The sequence below is a fragment of the Hemicordylus capensis genome, chromosome 15 (assembly GCF_027244095.1).
Source record: "Hemicordylus capensis ecotype Gifberg chromosome 15, rHemCap1.1.pri, whole genome shotgun sequence".
In the NCBI taxonomy this organism is placed as follows: domain Eukaryota; kingdom Metazoa; phylum Chordata; class Lepidosauria; order Squamata; family Cordylidae; genus Hemicordylus; species Hemicordylus capensis.
Window position 1 is genome coordinate 970733 of NC_069671.1, and position 24758 is coordinate 995490.

General features: G+C 49.4%; 1 protein-coding gene across 1 annotated transcript in view; it reads left to right on the top strand.

Annotated features, from left to right (window-relative positions):
* Positions 1 to 24758, top strand: part of SRRM4 (serine/arginine repetitive matrix 4) — a 120342-nt gene that overhangs the window by 85828 nt on the left and 9756 nt on the right. The window contains exons 8-14 of the mRNA XM_053279873.1: positions 3533 to 3616; positions 5209 to 5292; positions 8333 to 8359; positions 9370 to 9420; positions 12282 to 12356; positions 12896 to 13058; positions 23530 to 23867. Coding sequence (XP_053135848.1) covers positions 3533 to 3616; positions 5209 to 5292; positions 8333 to 8359; positions 9370 to 9420; positions 12282 to 12356; positions 12896 to 13058; positions 23530 to 23867 — 822 coding nt within the window. The remainder of the gene's footprint in view (positions 1 to 3532; positions 3617 to 5208; positions 5293 to 8332; positions 8360 to 9369; positions 9421 to 12281; positions 12357 to 12895; positions 13059 to 23529; positions 23868 to 24758) is intronic.

Consider the following 24758-nt stretch of genomic DNA (forward strand, 5'->3'; position numbering starts at 1 on the left):
GCACAGGGGGGCCAGGCGGACCCTGACGTCGCCCCTGCGAGTTATTTGGGGGGAGCAGCAGTTCACACACAAGAACAATAAGATAAAGTCCAATCAAAGCACCACACACAGGCTTGGCTTCACAGTCCTCACTCAGACCCTTCTGGGTTGCAGAACAACTTGAACAGAAGTGCATTTATCAATCAATGCAGGCATGAATGAGCAAATAAATATAATATTTATTATTAATAATAATAATAATAATAATAATAATAATATGCACAATATTGTTTGTTCCAGAAGCTTTTGTCATTTTCTGCCATGAAACAAGCCACTTACAGGACTTTTTAGATAGGTTTTGTTTTCAAAGCCAGCAAATGTTCCAATCTGGTTTAAATTAAACTAGCCGACCCGCACAGAGCATCTGTGCGCTCTCTGGGGCCGGCTGTTCTTCCCTCCCTCCCTGCCCCGCTCTCTTGCCCCCTCCCCCCGCCCCCCGCCCCCCGCCCAACTCACCACTTGCTTCCTGGGTGCGCCTCAGCCAATCAGGCGCCTCCGCCGCCCAGCCAATCCGCTGGGCACCGGGACAGACATTCTAAGGCACACCCAGGAGAATTAATAATACAGGTATCCAGAGACTTCTCAGTCTCCCCCCCCGCCCCCCCTCAAAGCCCCATGGCAAGCAGGTCCCTATATATCTGGGGGGGTGACCCCCAAAGGGAGGCATCCACGTCCTACCTGGCGAAGGCTGGGCTGGGCTGGTGCTGCTGCGGAGGGCTGGGGGCCCCACTCTGGCTGCCTCCTCCTTCCTGGCCGGCTGGCTGGAGGCCAGCCGGCCTACTCGAGCTCAGGCTTCAGTGAGGCCTACTCCTGGAAGCCCCGCCCACCCACCTATCAGCAGAAGGGCGGGGAGAGAAGGAGCTCCGAGCCACTGATTGGCTGCTTAGCTTGCCAGCCAGGAGGACAAGCAGGAGGGAGGAGGGCCAGGGGGCGGAGGGGTCCTCTTGGGGCTGGGCTGGGGGCAATGATGGGGAGTCTCTGTGGGGGGAGGGCCTCCAGGCAGTGGGGCCCCCAGGCAACTGCCTCCCCATGCCTAACCCTAATTCCGCCCATGCTGGGGGGTGGTTTGCAGGAGTGGATGGAGAAGTGGTGGGTGGGTGGATGCCGGAAGCCCAGACAAGGACATGAACGTGTTCCTGGGGCGCTTCCAGAGGTGTGCTTCTTGCAGCGCACATCTGGAGCACAACCTCGAAGGAGCATAGGGAGCTGCCTTCTACCGAGTCAGACCCTCGGTCGATCTAACTCAGGCTTGTCTGCACTGACTGGCAGCGGCTTCTCCGTGGTTGCAGGCAGGCGTCTCTCCCAGCCCTATTCTGGAGATGCTGCCAGGGATGGGACCTTCTGCATGCAAGCGTTTAGATGCGCTTCCCCTGAGATGCGCATCCCATCCCTTGAGGGAAATACCTTACAGCACTCACCTGCAGTCCACCATCCAAATGCAAACCAAGGCAGACCCTGCTTAGCAGAGGGGGCAATTCACGCCTGCGGCCCCAAGACCAGCTCTTTTCTCCCCAGTTGTTGCTTTTCTGCTTGGAGTTGCAAGCAGAACTACAAGAGCTGTTTCCACACTGGCATCATGTCGGTGTTTAGCAAAAGGTTGTTTAGCAAAGAGGAAGATGGTATGTTTATTTATTTGTTTGTTTGTTTATCAATCAAATTTGTACACCACCCCAAACATTCGTCTCTGGGCAGTTTATAATAACATAAAACCAGTTAAAAACATATACAAAAACTTAAAAACAATTTAACAATTTTTTTAAAAAATAGTGTGACAAACCTTCCCCCTTTTACCTCTTGTGGAGCCAACATCCAGTCTAATGGATGTTGGATCCAGTCTAAAACCCCTGCTCACTGGGCCAAGAGGCACCTTTTGAACGTGGTGATTCTCTTTACCAAGCAGGGGGAGAGCAACTGGCCCTGTCCACCCCCAGCACAGCATCCCTCCAGTGGCTGTTGCTGGTTTCTACCTTGTGTTTCTTTTCAGATTGTGAGGAGCCCTTTGGGGACAGGGAGCCATCTTATTTATCTATTTCTCTGTGTAAACTGCCCTGAGCCATTTCTGGAAGGGCGGTATAGAAATCAAATGAATAAAATAAAAATTAATAAAAAGAATGGGGGCCCAATGAAGGAGGGTGGGAGGGTGCGGTGGCAGGCAGGCAGGCGGCCCGGCAGCCCCTGGGCATCAGCACCACCTGCCTAACGGTTAGCTCCATGCCTGGTTGGTGGCGTTTGCCCCCCTGGCTCCCCCTTTCTCTCCATTTTGACTCCCCCCCCCGGCTCGTTTTTCTTGCACAGACCCAGACAGGCTTAGCTTCAGTGAGGTTTCTGCCCTGGATGCCTTTAGACCATGCTTTGGGATTATTTTAGGATGGCAGAGCTTGGGGTTTTGCTTCCAAATTGTGAGCTGCCCTTTCCCTCATAAACAAGATCAACATCTAAATAAATAAGTAAGTTTGTCTCAGTGCCGGAGCTTTTCCACCTGCCCCACCCTCCAAAACCACCTCCTGTTCAATAAACTGTCATGGCAGTCCTGTTGGTCAATTGCTGTTTAATTCACTCGTTAAATAATCTCTTGCTATTTAATATACACCCATTCTCTCTTTTTTAATAATTATTTTTGTTTATTAAAAAATAAGAATAGCATGTGTACACCTCTTGGACTTCCAGAAATGATAAGTAACAATCCAAAAATGATAAGTAACAATCCAAGATTCAACTTCCCTCCCTTGCCAACTCTCCCTCTCACATCAGATATTGCAGAGAACGAAGAACAATGAATTAATCAAACTCATACTCAAGAAAAACTAAATATTGGGTGTGGATATAGACCAGATGCTGTATTAAAATTCATAAGAGCTGGTGTGGCATAGTGGTTAGAGTGTTGGACTAGGACCAGGGAGACCCGAGTTCCAATCCCCATTCAGCCTTGAGACTTGCTGGGTGACTCGGGGCCAGTCCCTTCTCTCTCAGCCTAACCAACCTCACAGGGTTGTTGTCAGGAGAAACTTAAGTATGTAGTACACCGCTCTGGGGCCTGTGATCTTAGCCATGGAGGCATCCATTCCCTTTTTAAAAGAAATTAAGTAGGTGCCTCTACATTGCAATCATTATCCTATGCAAATTAAACTCTGATTAATTTATTTTAAAACATATTTATCGAAGGGAAGTCAAATGTATAAACCCATTATGGAGTTGTTAACCTCAATAAATATGTCTTAAATAACTTGGTGCTGAGTGCGCTAACATACAGTAACTCTCATTATATCTGCATTAAATCCTTTGAGGAGACAGTTAATTTCAAGCATGACTAAATTACCCAGAACGTGGCAATTAAACATCCACTTTGTGTTATGGATCTGTTGGAAAAGGCGACCCTTCCCGTATAGCTGCAGTTCAGGCATTGGGGCTGTCAAGACATTGACGAGCGGCCCGTGATTGGCACCTGCAGAGGACTTGTCATCTTTCTCTTTCTCTCTCTCTCCATCTCCTGAAGCCCATCCTGTGATGAGGACTTTCCACCACCTCCTGCCAGGGGAAAGAAGAAGAAGAAGAAATCTGCGCGGAAGAAGAGACGGAGGTGAGTGAGAGACTGTAGGTTTGCTTGGCACTCATTATGCTGAGGGCAACCTCAGTGGGAGAGCACATGTTTGCCAGGCAGAAGGATCCAGGTCCAACCCTGGCATCTCCTTAGAGAGCAACTGCCCATCAGACTCCACAAAGCTGAAGGAGATGGACCAGTGTTCTGACTCTGAATGAAGCAGCCAGCTTCTTCTTGGACACCACACTTGGTGCAGCTTTTGCATGCAGAGGCTCCCATCTGGGACACGCACACCAGAGGGCGTGCCAGGCCACTTCCAGACATCAGGAACCTGTGCGATAGTCAAAGTTCTTGTGCAAATGCCACTCCTGGTCTTATTCCCTGTACACACACAGTACCCTTCAGTGCCATATCAGAGAGGGAGGAGAGCCTATCACAAGCCCCTGTAGTGTGACACACCTTTGCTATCTCATTTCCAGTTGGCCGTGACATTTTTCCAGTGTCATCTTTACACTTTTAACTTGCGCTTAAGCTGCTCTTCATCTGTATTTTCTGAAAACATCTATTAAAATATCTGTGTGATAGTGCTCGGAGGAAAAAGAGCTTCAGCACACAAATTAAGGAAATGGTTTTTTTGCACACTGGCTTTTGCAAGCTTTTAAACAGTTATCCCAAGCCACAATGTAGTACCACCCCAATTAAAAACACATGTTCATGCGTGTCAAAGAAATGAGTTAAACATTTGTAAATGTTTGATTTGGGGAAAAATTGCCTCCCACTCGGTTATGTCACACTAGCGTTGCCATGCCCCCAGAATTCCAGGTATCAGCCGGATTTTAAGCATTTCACCCAGATTGCTTAGCCCACCTGGATTTGCCCAGATTTCAGCTTTCATTAAAAACAAAAAACAAAAAAACCCCTAAGCTCTAGCCCTTGTAGAAGCAGAGTTATGGAGCAAAACGGTGCAATCACTCTTCTGCTCAACCGCTGGACTTGGATTAAGAGAGGAAGAGCACAGGAGGCTCGTTCCACAAGTACAGTAATCCTCTGAGGACTGTTGCCTTGTTTGTTATCAGCAGGGGATCTCTATTGGGCACTTGAGAGAATAGCTTGGCTTGCTTTTAATGTGAATCACTACCTGCCTACCAGGCTGTGTATTGTAATGTTTAAGAGCTTTATGTTCAATGCATGCCTACTTAGAAGCAAGCACTGTTGGTTTCAATCAGATCATCTCTCAAATAAATGTGCTCAGAACTGCAGCCTTCATTAAAAAGCTGTGCGTTTTTTTTGTTCTATTGCTGCTTAATTAAAAAGCTGTCAGGGGAAATGGTCAGGCAAAAATGTCTTCCTCAACTATGTTGGTAGATATCCAGAGCAAATAAAACTGGAAAGTGCAGCTGCTAATTTGCATATTCAAATTATTTGCAAGCCACATGCAAATTAGGCACCCATTTTTGGAGACCCAGAATATGGCAACCCTATGTCACGCCCACCAGCATGGAAGTGGGATCTGTGTAAGAAACATGCCGCCACTGATTGCTACGCCCTCAAGTGGAAAGCCACGTTGACAGCAGTGTGAATGCTGCAAGCAGATTCACCAAAAAACGTGCTGCCTCATGGCTTCTCCCCAGGTCTCCGTCTTATAGCCCCTCCCCTGTGAAGAAGAAGAAGAAGAAAAAGAAAAAGAAGAATTCCAAGAAAAGGAAAAGAAGCAGGTAGGCTTCTCTGGGGGGGCTGCAACTTGGCTGCTGCTTCGAAGGGCCCACTTCCTTCCCCGGGCTGCAGTGGGAAGCCTCATGGAAACACACAGTGGGGCTTAATAGATCTGCATGGGGTGGCACTTACCCAGTGGGAGGACTGCAGGCACCGGAAGGGTTCCAGGTCTGGGATTCAGAGTCTGAGCTGGACATCTAAGCATTGCGGGAGGGGTAGAGTTGCCATCCTCCCCCGCCCCCTGGAATTTTGGGTTTCATCTGGAGTTTAAGTATCTCCTCCTGGCTTGCTTAGCCTACCCAGATGCACCCGGATTTCAGCTTTCATTAAAAAAATAAAAATAAAAAAGCTGAGCTCCAGCCCTTGTAGAAGCAGAGTCATGGAGCAAAACGTGCAGTCACTCTTCTGCTCAGAAATTATTTTCAAGCCAATTTACATAATATGCAAATTAGGCACCCGGATTTGGAAAGCCAGACTAGGGCCACCCTAGAGAGGGGCCATTTGGAGAGGGGCTCGGGGCATGGTGGTGGGGAGAGGGGGGCTTAACCTTTCTGTGGGTCTACTTCCCTCCTCAAGACACGTGTTCCTCCCCAGCAGGGGTCCTCCTAGGGAATGGGGGAGGATAGTTGGGCGTGGTGTGGGGGAGCGGAGGGGAGTTATTCGATCTCCCCTTGCAGCGTTTCCCCTTTAAGTCAGGCATCCGTGGGGGAAAGTGATAACCCTTCCCTGCTTCTGAAGTCCCAAACTGCTCAAGGTGCAATACAAATACTTCTCTCTTTCCCTACTGTCAAAAGAAGTTCCCAGAGGGGGGTGATTTAAATGGGGGAAAGGAGTGAAGGTTGACCTCCCCTTCCTTTACTCTCACAACCCTTTTTTTAAAAAAAAGATTCCATCACAGATTGTCTCATAACATAAGAAATACGAACAGCTCATCTAGTCCAGCCTCCTGTTTCCCACACAGTGGCCCCCACCAGATGCTGCCTCTGGGGAGCCCCCAGGCAAGAGGTCTGTGCCTGCCCCTGTCTCTCCTGCTGCTGCTCTTGCTCCCCTGCCACTGGGATGGAGAGGTGTCCTGCTGCCTCTGAGGCTGGAGGTGGCCCATAGCCCTTCTCCTAGTAGCCCTTGACAGCCCATGCATTTGTCTAAGCCCCTTTTAAATCCATTCAGTCTGGTGGCCACCACCACACCCCCTGGCAGGGAATGTCTTTTGATTCATGTACCTTCATTTTGTCGTTCCTAGATTTCCCGGCCATCAGTTTCATGGTTCCAGTGTTGTGAGAGGTGGTGGAGGACATGTTATCTCTCTCTCTCTCTCCACTCTCTCCACACCATGCATCATTTTAGAGAGCTCTACATTTATTTTACTTATTTATTTCATTTCATTTATGACGGGCCCAGAGTCACCCAGTGAGTTTCATGGTTGAATGGGGATTCGATCTCAGGTCTTCCCGGTCCTAGACCAACACTCTAACCACTACACTTTGCTGGCTCTCATACAGTTCAGCCCTCCGAAAACCTTGATCTCTTTATTTCAAAGATGCATACCCCACCTTTTGATCCTAAAAACGCACAAGCTGGCTTATAGTAGATTATGCTCAACATCATAATGGTAGGGCATCTAAGAGAGACCCTGAGGGACATCATATCAAAGCCTCTTCTCTCTGATGATGGCCCTCTTGCTACTGTCCTTAGAGGCCCAGGACAAGCCCCAGGGAAACAGACCCCCTGCCCCACTTCCAGGAAACTAGTCTGTCATTCTGAAAAGAGTTATAGCCATTTCAGTCTACAGCAGTAGTATGCGATCTTTACTTTGAATCAGCACACACACCATGCTCACTGCAATTATGAACCCATTTCATTTCCCCCCCTGTCTTTCATACATAAAGGGATTTGTTCACGTCTTAACATCTGTTCAGTGAAAGATAATCATTAATTATTATTTAAAATATTTAAATACCACTTTGCAGCAGAATGTGCTCAGAGTGGTTTACATACCCAAAGATATACCATCGCAGTGCCCTGCCTTTTCAAGAATATTTCCCCACATTTCTTTTGTTTGTTTTTCCACTTAGGAGTGAAATTGACTGACCCAAAGTTGCTTCCTGCTCTTCTCTAGTCAATTTCACAGTTTCTGTGGGACTGGACTGGGGGACAGGAATTTGGGGGGGGGATGTTTAAGGGCACAGAGGTCAGGAATTTCAGAGGGGAAACCACAACTGCTAAAGCTTTCAAGTAGGACCGATAACCGGAGGCGTTCTTACCCCTGGACTTCAGGGCCGAGGTCCAGGGCCTCCACACCCCCTGGGGGCCCCCAAATCCTCTTTAGTCTGCCCTGGGTGGTGTGGTTTGTGCCCTCAAGAACCTACATGTTAAAAAATGATGCTTAACTTGCAGCGGAGGGTTGGGCTTCAAAGGCCTTTAGGTCCAAGCGCCAAGATTACCTAGGTGCACCTCTGCCGATGATACTATCCCTGTTTGACTGCAAGTCAGTCTCTGTTTCTGAAACCAGAAGTGCCTTCCTCCAAATAAGATATCTCAGTGGAATCCAAATAACTCCTGAAATCTAGCCTCTACTGGGCGCTTTCCCGATTGCACCCTGCAAAGGGGTCACGGCGGATCTCAGAAGTGTGCTTCCACACTTCCTGGGTTGTGACACCGCAGTTGCCATGCACGGACAGCAAGGTGCCGTTCACATTTCCGATGCCTTGTTTCAAATTTAATCGCTGCAGTATAGTGCTATGATGTCGTGTATCCGGTGTAAAAAGGTTGCTGTTTTTTCCGGGTTTTTAGTTTCTGCAAGACGCCTCCTGCTGCTGTTTACGTTTCGCATGCGCTTTGCCTGAACGGAAGCATTTTGCTGCCGTTGAGCACCTAAGCTGGAAAGCACCCTGGAAAGGATTCCACCTTCCTATTATTTTCCTATAGCCCAGAAAACATGTTTTAACCCAGAGACACTTTCTCATTCTGTACCCAGTGATGCCTTCAGCCTTGTGAGCTTCCTGGTGTGTGGATTATTCATACATTTATTTGTTCATTTTGCAGGCTATCTTCAAAGAAGAGAAGACGCAGGTAGGGATGCTCTGATACTTTCCTAAGCAGTTTGGACTCATGCTGAACCAGCCCTTCAGTGATCAGTCAGTGGTGGGCTGTCGGTCTTTGTCAGGCCAGATCTGGTCGAGGGCAGAGGTGGTCAAACGGTGCTGTTGGACTACAACTCCCATCATCCCCAGCCACAATGGCCAGAGGCCATTGATGAGAATTATCATCCAACAGCATCTGGGGACCCAAGTTTGACAACCCCTGGTCTCGGGCCCCCTGAACCCCATCTTAAGACTTCCCTCATGATTTGATGGCGCCACGGTGCCACAGTGGCCTTCCCATCATTCTTGCTACTTCGAACTGGCCCTGAACCTGGCATTTTATTTTATTTTTTTAAAATTTATTTAATCGGATAAATAAAATCAAATAAATAAATATTTATTACATTTTATATCCCGCTCTTCCTCCAAGGAGCCCAGAGCGGTGTACTACATACTTAGGTTTCTCCTCACAACAACCCTGTGAAGTCGGTTAGGCTGAGAGAGAAGGGACTGGCCCAGAGTCACATCCAGCAAGTCTCATGGCTGAGTGGAGGATTTGAACCTGGGTCTCCCCAGTCCAGGAGCAATGATCCAAAATCTTCCCATCCTTTCAGGGGCGTAGCTAGGGAAGAAGGGGCCCGTGTTCACCCCTCTCCCCAGCAGCCCCTAGGAGTGAGGGAGATAATGAAGAAAATAGGGAGGGGTGGAGCTAGGGGGCCCTCAGGCACTGGGGGGCCCCGGGTTCTTTGAACCCAGCCGCTCAATTCTAGCTCCACCCCAGCATCCCTTCCATCCACTTCCCCGCATCCCCCCTGCCGCCACCCTTGCTGAACAGCCCGTCTGAAGGGCCGGCCAGCCGGATGACTGTGGCGCATGCCGCCGAGCGTGCTAAGCGTGACCCACAGGTCTGCATGTCCGTCCCTGCCAAACATTCCGCCTTGCATTGACTCTCTGAGTGGAAGTGATCACCTAGACATTCATGGCCTCTTTCTCGTTTAGTTCCTCGAGCCCAAAAAGCAGACGGAAGGATGGGAAGAAGCACAAGAAAAAGTAAGTCTGTGCAAGGAGAAGTGGGCACCCCTTGGCTGGACGGTGTGGAGAGGTCTGGGTGCTCTGTGGGGCGGGGGGGCTCCGAGGGGCTGCTGCTGTGTTGCTTGTGTGGCGCTGACAGCAGCACTGGGCTGTTGGAGACACGCATGCAAACCACCACCACCACCACTCCCCAAAAGCCGTGCTCCCATGTGTTTCGGCCATGACAGAAGATGTGAGAACACTATGTGGATACCTCTTCGCGTAAATGCGTAAATGCAAGTGCTGGTGAAGGAGCTGTTGTGTATGTTGTGTTGTTGTGGCTAAGATGGGGCTACATATCAGGACATCCCTGAACTGAAATCTGCCCTCATTTAGTTCTCCTATTCACCTCTCCCCCCGCCCGCCACCGCCACACACTATGTTAGTTCATTGTTGCTTTGAGCATCTTCACAGGAAGGTGGGATCTAAATAACAGCTTGCTCGGCACGGCCATTCTCTCTCCGGCCCGCCCTGCACGGTGGAGAGAATGCCAGTCTAGTTTACCCGGCTGTGTGGTGGGTTACAACAAGCAGTTGCGAGTGAAGGGCTCGGAATCCTCTGTTTTTATGTATTTATTTTATTTTTTGTCAAATTTATATACCGCCTTTCATTAAAAACCACCCCAAGGTGGTTTACAAAAGTTTTAAAACATATCATAAAAATGACAATTAAAAGTATAGAGCAGCCGCTCCCAGTCTGGGGTGCCCAGTGTCAGGGGCGGCCCTTTTGTGAGGCCAGGTGAGGCAGTTGCCTCCAGGGGTGGATTCCTGGGGTGCCAAGATGGTCCCCCCCCCCGCCCCCTGCTGCTGCCTCTGCCATCAGAGCGGCTCTTTGGAGCTTTGCAAGGCGTTCCTCTTCTCAAACACTTGCAGCAGAACTTGCAGGAAGGCGGAAGAGAGAAGAAAGAGGGGGCTGCCGGCAACCTCCCCTCCTGTCTGCTCCCCATGCCCTTGCAAAGTTTGCAAGGGTGGGTTTTGAAAGGGGGCTGGCCCCCCACCAGAAGTGTAGGGCAAGATCAGGGGCCTAGAGCACCTTCCTTATGAGGCAAGGCTACAACACCTGGGGCCTTTTTAGTTTAGAAAAAAGACAAATGTGGGGAGACACGATAGAGGCCTATAAAATCAGGCATGCTGTGGAGAAAGTGGATAGAGAAAAAGTTCTTCTCCCTCTCATGTAACACTAGAACCAGGGGTCATCCCATGAAATTGATTGCCAGGAAATCTAGGACCAGCAAATGGAAGTACTTTTTCATGCAACACATAATCAACCTGTGGATTGATTATGCACCATATGCCACAAGATATGGTGACAGCCAACAACCTGGATGGCTTTAAGAAGGGTTTGGATAACTTCATGGAGGAGAGGTCTATCAATGGCTACTAGTCGGAGGGCTGTGGGCCACCTCCAGCCTCAAAGGCAGGATGCCTCTGAGTACCAGTTACAGGAGAACAACAGCAGGAGAGAGGGCCTGTCCCTTTCAACTCCTGCCTGTTGGCTTCCAGCAGCATCTGGTGGGCCAGTGTGTGAAAAAGGATGCTGGACTGGATGGGCTTCCTTGGGCCTGATCCAGCAGGGCTGTTCTTCTGTTCTTCAGGCTCCTTCCCTCCAGTGCCACAACACTTCGATTATGCAAATGTAGCACATTGATATCGTTTTCATTCTTTTGCAGAGTTTTGAAGGTTCCCTTGTTTGCGACCTAGGGAGGGAGACTCCTTTCGCAGCCTTTCTGCCTCTGAGTTTCCGCAGGCCTGGCCCTAAACACTTCCAACCAGGCCTGCACAGTCACAAGAGTGAGAAAAATGGGCCTGACTTTCTCATGAAAACAGAGATCCGCGCAGGATGGGTCCATAGCTCAGAGGCAGATCACTGGCTGAGCGTGTAGAAGGGTTCCATCCCTGGCATTGCGTTCTGTTTTGGGGTTTTTTAAAGAGATCCTGGGTTCACTTTGAAGAGAGGTGGGGTGCAAATAATAAACTGCAGGTCAATGCACAAGCCAAACTAACTTAGTTATGTCACGCTAGTCATGACTAAGTCCAATTAATTTAAATTAATGAATGCGGTTAATTTACCTTGGAAAAGAGGCAACTAAGGGGAGACATGATCGAGGTGTATGAAATTATGCATGGAGTGGAGAGGTTATGCATGCTGCCAGAGACATTTCTCTCTCACACACACACAACACTAGAACCAGGGCCCCCCCATGAAACGGAAGGTCGGGAAATTTAGGACCGACAAGTGGAAGTATATTTTCACACAGTGCATAATTAATCTTTGGAATTCCTTGCCGTGGGATGTGGTGATGGCCACCAGCTTGGATGGCTTTAAAGGGGGCTTAGACAAATTCATGGAGGACAGGTCTATCAATGGCTACTAGTTTGGTGGCAGTGGGCCACCTCCAGCCTCAGAGGCACGATGCCTCTCAATCCCAGTTGTAGGGGGAGCAACAGAGCAGGAGAGAGGGCATGCACATACCTCTTGCCTGTGAGCTTCTCGGGAGCATCTGGTGGGCCACCGTGTGAAACAGGATGCTGGACTGGATGGGCCTTCTTGGGCCTGATCCAGCAGGGCTGTTCTGATGTTCTTATGTTCATGACTAACTCTAGAGGAAGTGCCTCAGAGTCACACAGACCAGGTGCCTCAAATCTTGACTTCAGGCCCTCATGGATTGGACACGGCTTTTGCCAGCCTGTGTGAAATACCAGTTGCTCTTCGCTGTGGGACAGTTTGCCAACTGGATGTTTTAGCTACTTGCCCCCTCAAACTCTGGATGTTGAGACACCTTTTCTTGGGAGATTAATGTTACAGCCTGTCCCCACCCGCCTTTTCTCTTTCTTTCACAGTCAGCCACGGAAATCCCAGCGCCATCACCACTGCCGCTCTGGCTCCAGTTCTCTCCCAGAAAGCGGTGAAAACAGGTGAGCACACCTCAAGGCGCGGTTAGGGTCTGGCACCTGGTATCAGCTAGTGAAACAGCGCGTGGAGAAGGCATTTCTTCCTTTCTGCACAAGATTACCTGTGAAAACCTATTGCTTGTGCCAGTCAATATATTTACGGAGAATGTAAACCCAAAGTCTGAGTGACGACATAAATATATACATGAGAAAAATGCCCAGCCGCTGAAAGAAATCTATAAGCATGGCAATGCCCTTTGCTAGGCATGCAAATAGGCTTGAGAAGAAGGTGGGGATTGGTACACTGGCCGATGATGTCAGAGAAAGACAGTGACGGCGCTGCTGTTCTTCCGTGCTTCTTCTGGGGAGCAGAGGGGTGTGCTCTGGGGAAGCTCTCTCACAGGAGAAAGTTTGCAGAGTCAATAATGGTCTATTACATTCCACCGCTGGCTTCTACTTTCTGGAAATCCTTTGCCATTCAGCCTAGCTGTGTGAGCAGCTGCCTTGGGAAAAGGGAAGCGGGCTGCACTGTGAATGCTTGCCGCTGTGCTCTTCCTCCCTAGGCCTAGAGCCAGGCCCCGGGAGAACGCCCACAAAGCCCGATGGAAACGCTCCCGGCGCTCGCCAAAGAGTGCCAGAAAGCCGGGCAGTGCCCCCGAGGTGACGGCCACCCCTCCCCTTCGCCACGCCCCCCAGCACGGCAGCTTCCTCGCGGCCACAGGAGGCGTAAGTATTACCCCCCCCCCCATCGGCTTCCTTGCTCCGTTTTTGTCCCAAAGCGTCGGTATGAAATTTTTATGACTCAATTACAGCCGTGTTAGAATAAGTTGGTTTAAAGTCGTATCCATTATTAATGGCGCGACTCGCTGGCGTATGGAAAGCCCTCCCCGACCCCCCTGCATTGGCAAGCAGGCAGGCCGAGGAGAGGGGAGCGATGGCTTCAGCTCTGGCCCATGAATAATAGAAAGGAGACATTTGCCAAGCCAGTGGCCTGAGGCAGTGACATTTCACAGGGATGGGTCTGTGTGGTGGCGTTGCTTCTCTGGCTCCTTCCCAGCGGCCCTCTGCACCCAGTCCTCGGAGGCACGGAAGATTAAACCCATCAAAGGAAACATTTACATCTAGTGGGGTGGTGGCGAGGAGAGGATGCTTGTAGGTGGAGGGATGTTTACTGACTAGCACATTTGTTGCTCCCATGGACGCTAATAGAAGCTGTGGGAGCATCCAAGGAGAAAATGCACGGTGGAGCCCGGAGGGCATTCTCCTCTTGTGCGCAGAGAAATAAAGCCAGTGTGGGGACCAGCGTGCACTGTCGGCTCCAGGCAGGGTTTGCTCACCCCGGAGGCCTGCCTGGAGAAGATGGCGCCTGCTGCATTCCAAAGATGGCCCCTGCCCCTTCGGCCGTGCCAAGCCAGAGGGAGGGAGCTTCAGCCACTGCTCACCTCCCGTCAGGCCGCACAGGCGGGTGCTTTGCATAGGAACATAGGAAGAAACATAAGAAATTGCCATATACTGAGTCAGACCACTGGTCTATCTAGCTCAGTATTGTCTGCACAGACTGGCAGCGGCTTCTCCCAGGTTGCAGGCAGGAGTCTCTCTCAGCCCTAACTTGGAGATGCTGCCAGGGAGGGGACTGGGAACCTGGATGCTCTTCCCAGAGTGGCTCCATCCCCTAAAGGGAATATCTTACAGTGCTCACACATGAAGTCTCCCATTCATCTGCAACCAGGGCAGATCTTGCTTAGCTAAGGGGACAAGTCATGCTTGCTACCACAAGACCAGCTCTCCTCTTTCCTTTAGGAAACCCATCCGCCTGTGCTGGCAAGTAAGGGAAACCGCCATCGTCTTGGACTCCAAATGGTGGAGGCGAGAGGGAAAGGTGCCTATTCTCCAAGGGTTGGTCCTTCCCCCAAGGCAGAATGTGGCAGCTGCCTCAGGTGGTGCGAGTTCAGGGCGCCAGCAGGGAGGCAAGATTAGATGCCCCCCGCTTGCCACCACCAGAGCAGCTCTGCCGGAACAAGCGGGCCCTTGCAAGCTGTTCAAGGAGCATGGGGAGAAGAGAAGGCGGCCCTCCTCTCCAGGGGCGGGGACAGCCAATTGGTGGTGTTCAGCCCCGCCTGGCGGCCCTGCCAGTGATGTCCCGTGCACGTGACATGTGCACAGGGGCATGTCTCGGGCTCCGTAGAGACCCCAGTGAGCTCTCCCCATCTCAGCGCTGCCTGGAAATGGGAGGAGGAGGACTAGGGCGGGCCTTCGGACAATTGGGACATGCCCCCGTTGCACATTACGTCACGCGCAGCAGGGGCTCCAGCGGCCCTTTTCATTGGCGGCCCGGGTTCTTTGAACCCGTCCGCTCAATGTTGGCTGCGCCCCTGCCCCTCTCCTCGCACTCCTTCAGAGCTTGCAAGAAGCACAAGAGGAGACTCCTGGCAACCACCCTCCTCCTCCTCCTCCTTCACATCCCCCTCACCCAGCAACACTCCCAAAACCTTTGAAAGAGGGCTGACCCCCACCGGTGCCTTGGAGCAAGGTAGCATTGGGCCCACACCACTCCTGGGGCCACCCCTGATGTTTTCTAACATAGATCACAGGGCTGCACAATGCTGGCCCTCCTGCAGAGGATGGACTCCAACTCCCATCATTCCTGACTATTGGCCACTGAGACTGGGGATGATAGGCGTTGTAGTCCACTAATGGATGGAGGGCTGGCATTGTGCAGCACTGATTTAGCAGGTGAAAACAGGGACACCTTCGGATGCTCATAACCCCTGCTCATACCCAAAGGAGCTCGGCCTCCGCACACACCTGCTGCCACGTTGCTGCTGGAGGCTCTGTGCTCTCTTCTGAAGAAGCCTGCCTTCATTTCCTACACCATAGTTGGTCCCGTGTGGCTCCAAAAACAAAGAGGAGGTTTGTTCTTTGGGCTGCAGACAAGCTAGGAAAACACCGTGGTCCTCCATCATTTCCTTTGCTTGGCTGTTCAGATGAACGATGTCGGCTGCATCTTGTGAAATGGTGGGCTTTAGGGGGTGCCTTAGTGCGCATCCGTGCGCATTGAGGTGCATGTGCCCACACAGGGCAAGAGATCCATCTTGCCCTGCTCAGAGATTAACATCGGAAGACCCAGGGGAGGGACAAGGCCAACAGAAACACAAGCAGCTGGGCCGGGTGTCACTCACCAGGCAGGCAAACTGAGGGCAAGCAGAGTGAGGCAATGGCTGTGGGGTGTGGGGTGTGTTGGGGGGTGGATGCCCACATTCACCACCCCTGGGCACAGGTGCCACCTGAGGCCATCACCTTGCCTCATTAGCGGGCCACCCCGCAGAGATGGGAACAGAAGAACGCTGACACAGAAAAGAGGCCTTGGGAGTGACTATTGCTCACACCGGGGAGGGAGGGGTTAAAGAGCCCCCCATGGCCTAGGTCCTGCCCCATGTGGGTGGGAGTGAGCCCGTGGCTGGATCCAGCAGTGCTGGCCCATACTCAATTCAAGATTAAACAATTAATTGCTGATGAGGGCTTTAAGATCACCCAGGAGTATACCTCTTAAGCATACCTTGTGTACAGCGAATCCTTCAGGAAGAGGCACTCTCAGTGGTTTTTCTTGCATTGCGTAGTATTTACCTAATGGATTACTATAATGGATTACTTTGCCCACAAATATGGCACAGTGGTCGCTTCTCAGCTCTGGATCCATTATCCTTCTGAGGCTAGTCAAAATGTGGGCGTTCTGCAAATGTTACGCAACACCTTTTAGCGTGAGAAAGCATTTAGAGGTTAGGGACAAAGATGAGTTATTTTAAAATGTTACGGTTCCTGAATCTTTTAAATGCATTACTCTGCATCTGGGTAGCCATCTTGCTTTTTACTCATGGTCCCAATCCAGTTCTAGTGGTGCTCAGGTGGTCATGTTCAACCCCTAACTGTTCCAAATGGGGCTGCTCTGTGCATGGAAAAGGGCCCTTGCTGGCAATGGGCTCAGCTCTGAGGTGCCATGGGATGTTCAGGAACACTGCAACTGCTCAGAATTTGTAGGTGAAGGGACAGCTGTGGGCCGAAGTGCCAGCACTGCTCAGCAGTTAGATGGGCATGTGCCGTGGGGCATGTAAGCAGGTGGGTGTACATCACACGCGAGCGGAGCACGTGGTGGGAGCATGTGTGAGATGGTGGGCTCATCCACACGATCCTAATCAGGGTAAGAGGGCTGTACGCGTTCCTGACCGTTAGACACGGGAATCCCAAGATCAAGGTAGGGAGAGGGGAGATGTGGGAGCTGGTAGGGCAGCCTTTCATCCACCCTTGATATCACCAGGAGGACTGATTGTGGGTTGGCCATGCCCAGACTCCCCCTAGCTCCTGGCTCCCACACAATCATGTAAAGTTATGTCAGCATAGAGGTAACTTTAATCCTTGTTGTCAGTTGTTTTTTAACTTTTTACTGTAGTTAGGTTATGCTGTTTGCCCTGAGGGTGGTGGTGGGGCCACGGGATTTTCATTCGGGCCAATGGAAGCTGTTTCCCCCTAGGGTAAATAACATGTTGGCGGGAGTCCTGATGTGGAACATAAGGAGGCTGGGGGCAGTGTTTAAAAGTGCCGTTTTCCTCCTCCTGGCCATGCTGGAAGCCCCCAGCTCCACTGCAAAATCAGGTCTGGAGCAGCAGGACAGCTGCCTAAAAGGATCCACGCTGTCAGAAAGAGAGCAAAGAGCGCCTTTGGCCTGAGGCAATAATTAGATCAAATAAACCCAGAAAGCTGATGCAAGCAATAGCTGAAAAGGGGATAGAACCAAAAGGTGACCTTCACAGAACCATTAAGCCAAGGGCCCAGCTCAGGGGTGGGCAAACTCGGCCCTCCAGCTGCGGTTGAACTACAACTCCCATCATCCCTGGGGATGATGGGAGTTGTAGTTCAACAGCTACTGGATGCTCACGTTTGCCCACCCCAGGCAAGCGAGACAGCGATTCATTTCAGCACAAACAGAAATTCCGACGGGAGGTTTTATAGGGCATCTACACGGCATTTAAACACGCAGCGTCCTTTCTTAGTGCCATCTACTGGCCATCTGTTGACCATCCCTGAAAAACCTGTCCCTTTTTTCATGTCAGCATAAAAGGAGGATTGAAAAAGCACACGTTTTTCACAGAACGTCATCTGATGGTGTTAAGAAAGGAAGCTGCGTAGGAACATAGGAAGCTGCCATATATTGAGTCAGACCATTGGTCTATCTAGCTCAGTATTGTCTGCACAGATTGGTTGAAATGCCATGTAGATGCCCTGTACAATCTCCCGTCGGAATTGGCGTTCACATTGCAATGAATTGCCGTCTAGCGAGACCCTTGGCTTAATGGTGCTGTGGAGGTGCCTGTGGGTTTCTCTCCCATTTCAGCTATTGGTTGCATTGGCTGTTTTTGGTTTGTTTCATATGATCAACTTGTTTTTGCATTGTTTTGCAAAAACAATTGTTCTGTTTTGTATTGCATCGCATAACTTGGTTTTGTATCTCACTGATTGTGTTGATTTTGTATTGTATTTTTATGTTGTGCTGTGGACAGCCTTGGGCACTTGGTGAACTGCAGTTGCACATTTCAAGATAAAGGCATTAGATTCAGGGCGGCACAACTTCGGCCCTCCTTCAGATGTTGGACTACAACTCCCATCATCCCTGACTATTGGTCACTAGGGCTGGAGGTGGTGGGAGTTGCAGCTGCTTAAGGCAAGCTGTGCCCTCGTCAAGGTCATTGCTCCACTGCTATGAAGTCCTGAGAAAGGCCTTGTTGAGAGCCGTGGTGGTGTCCTGGGCAGAGAGCTGGACTTAGGGCAGGGACTCGTGCTCCGCCACCAAGTTTCTTTAGTGACCTTGTGCAAGTCACTCTCTTCTCAACTGTCTACCTTGCAGGATTGTTGTGAGGGTGTGAAATAAATCACACACTTCCCTGTGCTCCCTAGAGAAAGGGACAGGGCCTTTCGGGTGGTGTCACCTAATGGTGGGACTCCCTCCCACTGGAGATAAAGCATATCCCCTCCTGTGGCCTCCATCCAAGGCTTTCCTGTTCAGGCAGGCTTTTTTTTCTCCCTGCCGAGGTCTTTAGGAGGCTGAATGTTTTAATTTGTTGTTTGACCACTGCTGTCATACCTGTTTAGTTGTCTTGATCTGTTTTTATTCCATTTAAAAAAATTATTTGTATTTTTAGCTGGTCTTTTTTTATTTGTACATTCTTTTTGGGCACTGCTGTGAAAAAAACAGAACAGAAGCTGACTGAATGGCATATTTCTAATGCAGGGGTGCTCAAAATTGCCTCCAGAGATGTTCTTGCACTACAGCTCCCATCATCCTCAGCCACCATGGCTGACAGTGGGGGGTGATGGGAGTTGTAGTCCAAGAACATCTGGGGACTCAAGGCTGAGGGAGCTTGTCCTTCCTTTGTGCCCTAAAAGCAAGATTCCATGGCCCAAGTGAAGAACCTAGGTTGAGCATATTTGCATATTTATTGTGCATAATGCAATCTGTGTTTGCTAATTGGGGGAGGGCCCCCCTGAAGGTCCAACCTCTGGAAAGCTGATCACACTCCCTTCTAGCCGGTGGGCTATGGGGGACCGAAGATATCGGGGTTCAAATCCCAGCTCAGCCATAAAACACACGGTTTGACGTCAGTCAGGCTAGTTGCTAGTTCGCCGCCTCATCTTGCTCTCAGGGTTGTTGTAAGGAACACAGATGTGCCCGAGAAAGGCTTCTGTGAGCTGCCCTCAGCTCCTTGGAGGAAGGGCAGGCTGGGGGTTCAAGATGCACTTTATCCAGACATATCCCCCCCCACCACTCACACCCCTGTGACTGCTAAATGTTGGGTTGGTGTCTGTGCATCCCCTTGTAAATAAAATAATAGTTCGGCACCCAGGACCTGTCGCCCTGTTTTTCTGTGTGTGCACTGAATTGCAGAAATGCAGACAGCCCCATTTAGGGTGCTGCAGAGGGCACGGCCCTCCCGTGCTTGGGACAATATCCCATTGAAAGCGATGGAACGAGACAGAGAGAGCTGCAATTTAGGATGCACCACGGCGACTTCTTGCTGGATTTTGCCAGAGTGTCCTACCCTGACCTTGCACAGTACTGGACTCTCTGAGCTCCTGGCCGTCTAGGTCAGAGGTGGCCAGCCTGGGCTCCCCGGATGTTATTGGGCTACAACTTCCATGGGAGTAGTAGTCCAACGAGATCGGGGGACCCAAGTTTGAGAAGCCCTGATCTAGGTCACGAGAAAAAACCTCAATAATAATAATAATAATAATAATAATAATAATAATAATTCAATTTCTATACCGCCCTTCCAAAAATGGCTCAGGGCGGATAACAAACAAATAAGATGGCTCCCTGTCCCCAAAGGGCTCACATTCTAAAAAGAAACATAAGACACACACCAGCACCAGTCACTGGAAGAACTGTGCTGGGGGTGGATCGGGCCAGTTACTCTCCCCCTGCTAAATAAAGAGAATCACCACGGTAAAAGGTGCCTCTTTGCCTAGTTAGCAGACATCTGTAGAAGAAACCTTAGAGTATAATGGCACTCAAGTAAGTCTCCATCTGAGTTTAGCACAGACCTGGCATGTTTGGGTGTCTGGGATCATCCTGGCAAACAAGAGCACCACTAAGCATGTGCAGAGTGTTTTCCCTCAACACTGAGTACTGATCCCCAGGGATGAGGAAAGCTTGGAGGGTGCGGCTTCCAGATAGGTGTGAGCCAACAGTGTCTGTGGAATCTGGAGTATTGGGGGGCTCCAATCAGGGGTGGTGGGAAGAAAGCAAGCTTGAGACCCCCTATAATCCAGGACCATGACTGCTCTTTCTACATAGATCTGATTGCACTGGGGTTGTATTTGCACCTTAAGACCAAAATCCAGAGTTTCCCTATAGACTTTGCTGGAATGCAAAAAACGAGAAACTTTTCTTTCCCAAATCTTCTCTCTCCTTTGAATGATTTTTTAATTTTTGCGTTCTCTTGGGGCCAGCATAAGATCGAAACATGATGATTTGAATTGGTTGCCTTGTACTCCCAGATACTCAACCGGCCTAAAGGCGTTGACTTCAGGCGATTATTTTAAAGCAATAGCAAAGCGGATTTTTTTTAAAAAAGGAAACAGTTGATTGGCACTGTGGATTGAAGAGAGGCGGTTTATGGGTTTTTTTTACTCTTGTAATGTGAGACTCTAATGATGGACTTACGTTCCCCGCTCTTCCCTTTTTCTTACACCTTACCCTACTAAAGGAGGAGTTCTTGATTGGTAAGTGGATGCTAACCGCAAGATGCTAGGACATTTATTAGAGGTCACTCGAAAGTATTAGCTATACCTTCTACGAGGGGGAAAAACACACAGAGCAATATGTGTCTACCTTTTTTTCCAGAAGGAGTTTTCCTTTGGTTTTGGTTTTTTAGGTTTTCCTTAATTTTCTCCTTTTGTTCTTTAGTTAGTTCTTATTTCCAAGCATTAAAGGTTGTTTGCCAGTTTTTCTTTACTTTGTTCCTAAGATTTGATTTTAACGTTATAATCATTACCCCATCTCTTTATTAGAATTTTTTTTTTAGATGGAGCACATCATATAGGGTACAATCTAGCCAAAGTTAAGCCCTTATGCAACTTAGACCTATGCCTGTTTACTCGGAAGTCAGCCCCAGCTGGCGTTGGAAGGATGTTGCCCTCGAGCAAGGCTGTGGTGCCAGTTACTTGTGCTACTTCTGGAGCCATAAATTTGTGTTCCAAATGCCTTTGCACATGCACAACAGTTGCGCAACTGATGGCATGCTTCATAGGTTTTATTCATTTATTATCTTTCTATACCGCCCCCGCTCTGGTAGTTCACAAAGCAGAGACACAGTCAATTAAAACCAACAAAACAGTCCGAAACCAAAACAATATGAAACAGTTTAAAACAATTTAAACACCCCGGAAGGCCAAACCAAAAGGGTGAGACTCAAAGGCTCTCTTGAAGGCCAGTAATCTTGTTAAGCCTCAGATTTCTGTGGGGAGGAGGCATTTCCTAGCCCAGGAGCAGCTGCAGAAAAGGCCTGGTCGCAGTCGCCACCAGACGGATCGGTGGCAGCAGCTGGAGGTGGACTTCTCCAGGAGCTTCGCCAGACAGCAAGCTTTACCGTGGGTTTTCTGTGAGGCTTTGCTGCTGCGAGTTCGAAGTTGCCCCCCCAAAAAACAATACAAAAATTTGATTTTTTAATCTCGAATATAAGTCATGCTACACAATAACCCGAATGGTGTGTGAAGTGCTCCCTGATAATTTGCAATGACCTCAGGGTAAATCTGGCCGATAGGAATGCACACTTCCATTCCGGAGGAGATGCGAGCTCAAAGCCGGGAGCGAAACCCTTCCTGGTGACCTTAATATGCAGTGGAATCCTGCAGAAGAAGGGTCTCCCCAAGGTGCAGGTTCTGTTGAGAGACTCTTTGCACAAGAGTGTGATCACACAAGCGTGCCGTTTCTCAAATCACCATTTCTAGGGTGGCTATGTGATCTTCTTGCATTAGCACAACTTTGTTGTGCAAGTGCTTTGTTAGTCAGGATGTCCACCGCTGTGTTCACTGGGGCTTACTCCCAAGTAAGCATGCGTTGGATGATACCCTGAAGGCCAAACTAGATATTGCCAATAACTAGATTAACATCTAGTTCGTCATTTGGCCCATCAGCTTTGTTGGTAAATATCCATGGGCGGATCTGATGAAGATCCAGACCACAGTGTCAGGGGAAGGGAAATTTAGCACTCTTCCCCCACTGTGGTCCTCTTGTGGATTCCACAGCTGCTAGTTTATTTGTTTTTTAACCTGCTCAGGGTCAAATGATCACATCCAGTTTTGCCATTCAGTTGCTTTAGACTTCAGCCTTAAGTTATATATGTCCATAGAGGAGAACTTAAGCACTTGTCTAAAACTCCCTCATTGCAGTCAATGGGGTCTCAGGTAGGGTTGCCATATTCTGGCTCTCAAAATCTGGGTGGCTAATTTGCATATTATGTAAATTGACTTGCAAATAATCTTGCATATGCACATTAGCAGCTGCACTTTCCGGTTGACTTGTATTTGCTCTGGATATCTACCAACAGTAGTTGGGGAAGATATCTTTGCCTGGCCATTTTCCTTGACACATTAACAGCAGCAATAGAACACACACCAAAAAAAGTACAGCTTTTTAATTAAGGCTGCAATTCTGTACACACTTATTTGAGAGACAATCTGATTGAAACCAATGGTGCTTACTTCTAAGTAGGCATGCATTGAAGGTAAAGCCAAGGCAGTCCTTAAACATTACAATACACAGCCTGGTAGGCAGGCAGTGATTCACATCAAAAGCAAGCTATCCTCTCAACTGTCCAAAAGAGATCCCCTGCTAATAACAAACAAGGCAACATTCCTTAGGGGGTTACTGTACTTGTGAAAGTGGAACCCTCCCAGCTCACCTCCTGTGCTCTTCTCTCTTAATCCAAGCCCAGCGGTTGAGCAGAAGAGGGCGGCACGTTTTGCTCCATAACTCTGCTTCTACAAGGGCTAGAGCTTAGCTTTTAAAAAAAGAAAGAAAGAAAGAAAGCTGAAATCTGGGCAAATCCGAGTGAAATGCTTAAAATCCAGCTGATACCCAGAATTCCAGTGTGTGTATGTGGCAATGCTAGTCTCAGGGTACTTAACTGTGGCTGGATCGTGCTCATAGGATTTTGTTCCATTTTGTTTGATTTCTAAGGCATATGTCCCCCCTTTTTTAAACCTAAAAATGCAACACATTTATTTTCTGTTCTATTTATTTCTTTACAAAAGGATTTGTTTTCAGTCTGTTTTTATCTTCTTTTAAAAAAAAAATCTTTTCATTCAACATGGACCGCATGCTTAGTACTCTTTGCATGATGCCTTAAAATCTTCCAGTTATATCCAGTGGGGGGGAAAGAACATTTCTTCTTTCTGTGATTTTTCTTTCAGGGAGATGTGCTTTTAGTTCTGAATTCCTTCTTTGTTTCCTTTCTTTCTTTCTTTCTTTCTTTCCTCCTTTCTTTCTTTTCTTTGATTACAGACTGTGCATCATGATGGTTAAAAGAAAAAAAAAACTGGTTAATTTGAAAAATGATGCTGCTGCTGATAATGTCAGACAATGCTAAGATGTTCCCTTCTGCTGAAAATCCATATAAACACTGGCAAATGGCTCTTTTGCTTGCAGATTTCAGAGTCTGGGTCTTCTGCTGACCTCTTTAAAAAAGCAGAGAGTCACTCCCGCAGGGTAGCCAAACAGAACGGAGAGCCGCATGAATACGACTCAGGAAATGATACTTCTTCCCCTCCGTCCACTCAGACGAGCTCATCCAGGTCAAAGGGCAGCCAGGAAGCCAACGGCCAAGGCCATGAGGGTGTGGGCCGCCATGCCTTCTCCTCCGGGAAGACCAGCAGTGACAGCAGCTCGGACTCTGGAAACTCCTTCACCAGCTGCGTCTCCCACTCAAAGGGAGCAAGTCTGGCCAACACAACTCCCTCTCCATGTCTTCGAGCCAAGGAGCACAGGTGAGCAATGGCCGTCAAGTGGATCCTGCGTCACACCAGGGGCTCTCAAACTCATTTGGGCTCCCCAAATGTGGCGGGACTGCAACCCCGCCAAAGACCATTGCGAGGATGGGCATTGTAATCCAACAGCATCTGGAAACCCCTGCTTGAGATGTTTATTAAAGTTGAAGTGTGCCGTCAAGTCGGTGTCGACTCTGGGTGCCCACAGAGCCCCGGGGTTGCCTTTGGTAGAATACAGGAGGGGTTCACCATGGCCATTTCCCATGCAGGAGGAGATGATACCTTTCAGCATCTTCCTGTATCACTGCTGCCCAATATAGGAGTTTCCCATAGTCTAGGAAACACACCAGCGGGGATTCGAACGGGCAACCTCTGGCTTGCCAGTCAAGTCATTTCCCACTGCGCCATGAGGTGCTTGGGAACCTCTACATTATTACCCTGCTCATGATACACAAGCCGATCAGTTCTGCTGGTTACAGGTACCCTACGGGGTGGAAGGAGAGGGGATTGCAAGGTTCCCTCCTTCCAAAGAACCTCCCCCACCCCGGTCCTCTGCTCTTGTCCAGAAATGGCCCTCTGGGGCCCTCCTGCCAACAGAGGAAAGGCAGATGGTGATTCCAGGTGGGGTCTTTTCAATTCAGATGCCCCAGGTTTGGAACTCCTTTCCTAAGGAGGTTTGCCTGGTGCTATTGTTAATCTACACCATAAGCTATCAATAATACTGGTAGTAAAGGGGGTGGGGTGGGGGTCCCACCTAATGGCACAGCGGGGAAATGATTTGACTAGCAAGCCAGAAGTTGCCGGTTCAGATCCCCGCTGGTATGTTTCCCAAACACCTCTATCAGGCAGCAGCGATCTAGGAAGATGCTGAAAGGCATCATCTCATGCTGC